The sequence below is a fragment of the Fukomys damarensis genome, unplaced genomic scaffold, assembly GCF_012274545.1.
Source record: "Fukomys damarensis isolate Sample0158 unplaced genomic scaffold, DMR_v1.0_HiC HiC_scaffold_37, whole genome shotgun sequence".
NCBI classification, from domain to species: domain Eukaryota; kingdom Metazoa; phylum Chordata; class Mammalia; order Rodentia; family Bathyergidae; genus Fukomys; species Fukomys damarensis.
Window position 1 is genome coordinate 54,991,424 of NW_022900949.1, and position 5,671 is coordinate 54,997,094.

Here is a 5,671-nt window from a genome sequence, read left to right on the forward strand (position 1 = left end):
TGTGGTTTTTCTATAAAATGGAATATTACTCAGCCATAAAGAATGAGAAAATAGATTCATTCATAGGAAAATGGATACATATTGAAGATATACTCCTAAGTGAAATAAATAAGTCACACATGTGTAAATACCGAATTTTTTCCCTGGTGTAAATATTCTGCAACAATGCATAAGATTCTAATAAGATTACTGACATTTAGAAATGGGAAGAAAGGAGCTAAAGGTGTAGGGAAGGTGTTATGGGTAGGGGAAGAGTAAAAAGGGAAAAGAAAAAAATGTGAGAGAATGAAAATACAGTGTTTGTAGATGGGGAGGGGAGGAGGGGTGAAGGGAGGGCAGAGGTAAGGGGAAAAAATGAGAATCAAGACTTGTCATGTAGAGGTACAAGATCCCAACAATGAATGTAACTGTACTGTATCCCTAAAATGTACCAATAAACTCAATTAAAGCTGAAAAAAAAAAAAAGGAGAAACTCTAGCCTTGGGTATCCCAGACACTGGTGTAGTGCCAAGAGGACAGGTGCTATGATGAAAACAGAGTTAATGAGTGTCAACTATACAATACATCATTAAGAAGCACAATGCTGTCAGGAAGCAGACTTGGAAGTAAAGCATGAAGGAAGTCTAGCATGGAGTGCTTGGGAAGGGAAGAAAAGGAAGGAAGCAGAACTGGGCAAAGGGAGAAGCTGAACTATAATTCATTCTCAATGAATTCCTTGGCTGGCCCCATAGTGAACTACGAGGACCCTTCAGACTTGTAATGAACTGGGACAAATAGGTTGTTGTTTGGGCCTTCACACCTTCTAGATCAAGGCACTGATCTGGGGAGGCTGTGGAAAAGGGGTATAACTTTAGGTGGATTAGTACTAGTTCTCTTCATACAGGCAATTCCTGAGGAAAGCTTGTAACTGAGAGCTGTCAGTAGCAATTACTCCTGTTGGGAGAAGAGGTCTTCTAGTCCTAAAGAGAGATCTGATGGGCTTATCATAGTATCTGGTGAGTAACAAGACCCCCTTTCCCAGTTAATTTCCAGAACACTAGTAGTCATTTTTGTCCCCCATATCTATTGGTCATTAAAACAGCTGGAAGATACTGCTGTGGGAAAACTAACCAGTCAAACAAAAAAGATATACATATAGTATAGTGACATTAGGAGGTCCTTTTGAGCTACACTGAAGTCCCAGGTGATAAGACCCTCTCATGTGCACCAAATTTCCAATCAGCTTTTTAGTGCCTCTTTTTTTTTTTTTTTATAAGATAGGGTCTCACATGTAGTTCAGGCTGGACTTGAATTCACTATGTAGCCCAGGCTAAACTCAAATGCATGGCCTCTTATTCTTAAATATAATCAAATACCAAAACAAACAAACAAACAAACAAACAAACAAACAATCAGATAAATTCTTCAACATAAAAAAGAACACTATGGGCCCAGGGATTTAGCTCTGCTGCCTGCCTCAAGTGCAAAGATCAGTTTGATCCCTGGTACCAAAAAAACAAAAACAAAAAAGAACACTAAATCAAATGGGGACAGGGGTTGGAAAAATGAAACACATAAAGAATTAAAAGAAAAGGGGCTGGGGATGTAGCTCAGTGGTTCCAACGCCTGCCTTGCAAGCACAAGGTCCTAGTTTTATCCCCAGTACCAGAAAAAAAAAACAAAAAAAACAAAAAAAACAAAACCTAAGCTGGATATGGTGGTGTCTAACTATAATCCCAGCTAGCTTCTGGAGAGGCTGAGGCAGGAAGACTGAAAGTTCAAGCTGAACTTGGGCAATTTAGTGAGATTTTGTCTCAAAAAAAGGGCTAGACGTGTATCTCAGTGTGAAAGTCCTGGGTTTAATCTTTAGTATTGGGGGATTATTCTAGAATTACTATCTGCAGATAAGAAAAATAAAACATTCTATTCATCATGAGAACAAGATGCTAAAAAAAGGAAAAGATGCTGGGGGTATAGTTTCAACATGCAAGGCCCAGGGTTTGTATTGCAAAACAAACAAACAAATACCCCAAAAGAATAGCCAGAAAAGGACTTTTAAAAATTAAAAACAAATACAAATAAAAAGAAGATGATGTGAAGACACACAGGGAAGGTGTCACAGAAAAGATGGAGGCCTGGTGTACTGCATCTAAAAGCCAAGGAACATATAAGGCTATAAAAAGCTACAAGAGAGGTTCAGTGTCTTCAGAGCACCAGGGCCCTGCTGGTAGACTGACAATGGTCCCAGAACTCTGAGATAAGGTTTGTGTTAAACCACCCAGTTTGTGTACTTTAATACGGGACCCCTAGAAAACCAATACAGGGATCCTCAATATAGAGTTAAAAACGAGTGGAACAATGAAAAGAACATTAAATTGTGAATGAGAAGTGAACAAATTTCCTGAAATCTCTGTCACTAAGTAACTCAGTTAACATTTATTAAAGAAAATATTAATACATTTACTAAAGAAATGGTAACACAAATGTGCCGCTGCCATGTTGCTAAAGAAAATATTTCCTTGTAAAACTGGTATAAGGAAGGCAAAATAAATAGTACATTTGTAAGTTTTTGGATGTTTAGTGGGACCTTTCTAGGCACTTACCTCTCTAAGTATTCTGCAAGAAGTTGTTCTGCGGCAGATGAGTACATCCATTCACTTCCAACTTTCTTAGTATATCCAGGTACCTCCTCATTTTTTTTGTTGAATTTGAGATTTAAACCCACATTTGCTTTGTGGTCTCCATGAGGGCTGAATTTAAATCACACACACAAATTTTACAGATTGTTCAAGCAATAAAACATTTTCCTTTCAAAGTTTAGAAAAGTTCAGTTTTAATTATTTTTTCTTTTCTTTTAAAAAATGGTATTCTGAGACAAAGTTTTTCTATATATTCTAGTCTGGCCATGAACTGAAGATCCTCCTGAGTGCTGGGATGTTAGGCCTGTGCCACCATGCCCGGCTCTGTTTTGATTGTTCTTTTATATTTTAGTTACTATGTTTATTTCCAACAAGCAGTAACTGAAAAACCAGAGTAAGGACTTTGAATGCCAAGTCAACAAAGCATATAAATAAATCATGTAATTACAGAAGAAAATGAAATAACAAAATGCAAGGAAGTATATTGTTGAGGTTCACACACACCATCTGATACCTTTTTTCAAGGTTCAACTTGTTTGCAGCTAAAAATAAAAACTGTCTTTTCAACAATCTACAACACATGGTATTTAGATAAAAGATCACCATCAAAGGCCTGTATGCACAATTTTAAAAGATAATTCACAACAGTCAATAAGGCAAATAAATACTGAAATATTAAGCACTTCATCGTTACCATTTTTTTTTTTGCCATTTAAATAAATTTCTCTAACAAAAACTTACTTTCTCCTAGATCCTCTTCCAATAAAAATACTTCCTGTAAACCTTGAAACAAGGTATCCACTCACTCCAAGGCGACTGGCCAACACATATCCTGGGTTGTACTTTATAGAATATTTCTTTAAATATAAAAACAAAAAGGTCAATTACAGAAACACAATTTTATTTTAAATATTTCTTTACCTTTAAAATTAGAGATAATTAAGACATCACTCCCCCCCCTTTTTTTGGTACTGGGGATTGAACTTGGGATCTTGTGCTTACAAGGCAGGCAGTGGCACCACTGAGCTAAATCCCTGGCCCTCCTCCATTTTTTGAGACAGAGACCCCTTTTATAGTCCAGGCTGGCCTTGAACTTGTGGTGATCTTCCTACCTCAGCCTCCCTAGTGCTGGGATTACAAGTATGCATCACCACATATGCCCAGCCAATTTCCTTCCTCTTGAAAGATTTTAAGGCAGAATTTTTCTGCTTCTCTTTCTCTTTAAATCAGAATTCCCAAGGATGGATGAAGAGGAGAAGAAATATACAGTTTGTGAAATTGCCTCAAAAAATAAGCTGTACTATAAATACTAAATTGCAAACTTCACCGGCAATGTTTTTTCCAGTTATGGTGAAACTGAACCCACAGCCTCAAACATAGTAGGCAAGTACTCTACTACTGAGCTTACAGCCCCAGTCATTTTTTAAATTTCATTTGGAGACAAGATCTCACAAAGCTGCCCAGGCTAGCCTTAAATCTGTGATCCTCCCTCCCAAGTACTTGGGATTACTGGTGTATGCCACTATGCTCAGATTTTCATTTTTAAAATTATTATTATATTTTTGGTACTGGGGCTTGAACTTGGGGACCTTGTGCTTGCAAAGCAAGCTGTGGAACCTCTAAGCTAAATCCCCAGCCTGCTCAGTTTTTTGTTTTTTAAACCCATCTTCACATTCTAAGCAGTGCCTAGTAAAGGACCCAGGACAAAATGAGGTCTTAATAATTATTACATTGAATTATATTTACTATTACATAAACAAGAAATAAGTATGTATAGACTTATGATTAACACATTCCATGAAATTAAACTTAATTTGTACACTTAAAGGAAGAAGCCAGGATTATCATAAAATTAAAAAAGAAAAGGGTGGGTATTTAGCTCAGTGGTTCTGTGCCTGCCTGGAAAGTCCAAGGTTATGGATTAATAATGGGTCCAATTTAAGTTTTTTTTTTTTTTGTACTAGGGATTGAACTCAGGTCCTTGCGCCTGTGAGACAGGCAGTGGAGCCACTGAGTTAAATCCCCGGCCCAGTTTAAATTCTTAAATGATTAAAAAAAATCAGCACTTTCCCCCTAAAAACTTTACATGAATTTGTGGTGTGTGGTGCTAGAGATCAAACCTAGGACCTGTACATGCTAAGGCAGATTAACATGAATATTTTTTTTCTTTTATGCCAGGGATCGAACTCAGGACCTTGTGCTTGCAAGGCAGGTGGTGGCACCACTGAGCTAAATCCCCCGCCCCTAACATGAAGTTTAAAGCACATTTATTCCTCCTTGTCCCATGCCCCAGGTACTGAAGACCAAATTCAAGATTGTGCAACCACTGAGCTACATTTCAACCGTTTATTTTGAGATAGGTTATCACTAAGTTTCCCAGGCTGGCTTTGAACTTGCAATCCTCCTGCCTCAGCTTCCTGAGTAGCTGAGATTAAAGGCATGAGCCCATGAGCCACTCTGTGTGGCTCCACACTTATTCTTAAAATATCTGAAATAAATTTAAAAGAGGTGGCAAAATATTTTTAAAGTTTATTGCTTTTAAATGAAATAATAACAACTACTATACTCACATGCTGGTTCTGTATTAAAGCATCAAGATTGGGTTCGCACGGAATGCTGAAAACTACACGAATTCTGCCTTCTGTAATCACATCACCTGAAACTTGAACCTTAGAGGTTAAAAAAAAAGTCAGTTAGTCTCTTTCATTCAATTTTATTTATTTTTCTATTTATTTTAATGGGTATTATTTCTCAAGTACAGTCTGACAATAAAACTAGATACTGGAAATTCTCCTGAAATTTGCAAGTGGATATGATAATATTGTAAATTTGAATCATTTTACCCTGGCTTTAATAGGTATTAATCATTCTTATTTTACTTTATTATTTATTTTTTGGTACTGGGGATCAATCATTCTTATTTTAATTATTTTTAAAAACAATTTCAAAGTAAGGGCTGGGATTTAGCTCACTGGTTCTGCTGCCTGCCTTCTAAGCACAAGGATCCAAGTTCAATCCCCGGTACCATAAAAAAAAAAAAAAAAAAAAAAAAA

The 5,671-nt window shown here is 36.8% G+C and overlaps 1 protein-coding gene across 1 annotated transcript in view; it reads right to left on the reverse strand.

Moving 5' to 3' along the window:
• The window catches only part of Xrn1 (5'-3' exoribonuclease 1), a 123,100-nt gene that overhangs the window by 54,143 nt on the left and 63,286 nt on the right, over positions 1 to 5,671 (reverse strand). Inside the window, exons 23-25 of the mRNA XM_010608183.3 lie at positions 5,189 to 5,287; positions 3,360 to 3,475; positions 2,583 to 2,729 (exon numbers count right to left, since the gene is read on the reverse strand). Coding sequence (XP_010606485.1) covers positions 2,583 to 2,729; positions 3,360 to 3,475; positions 5,189 to 5,287 — 362 coding nt within the window. The remainder of the gene's footprint in view (positions 1 to 2,582; positions 2,730 to 3,359; positions 3,476 to 5,188; positions 5,288 to 5,671) is intronic.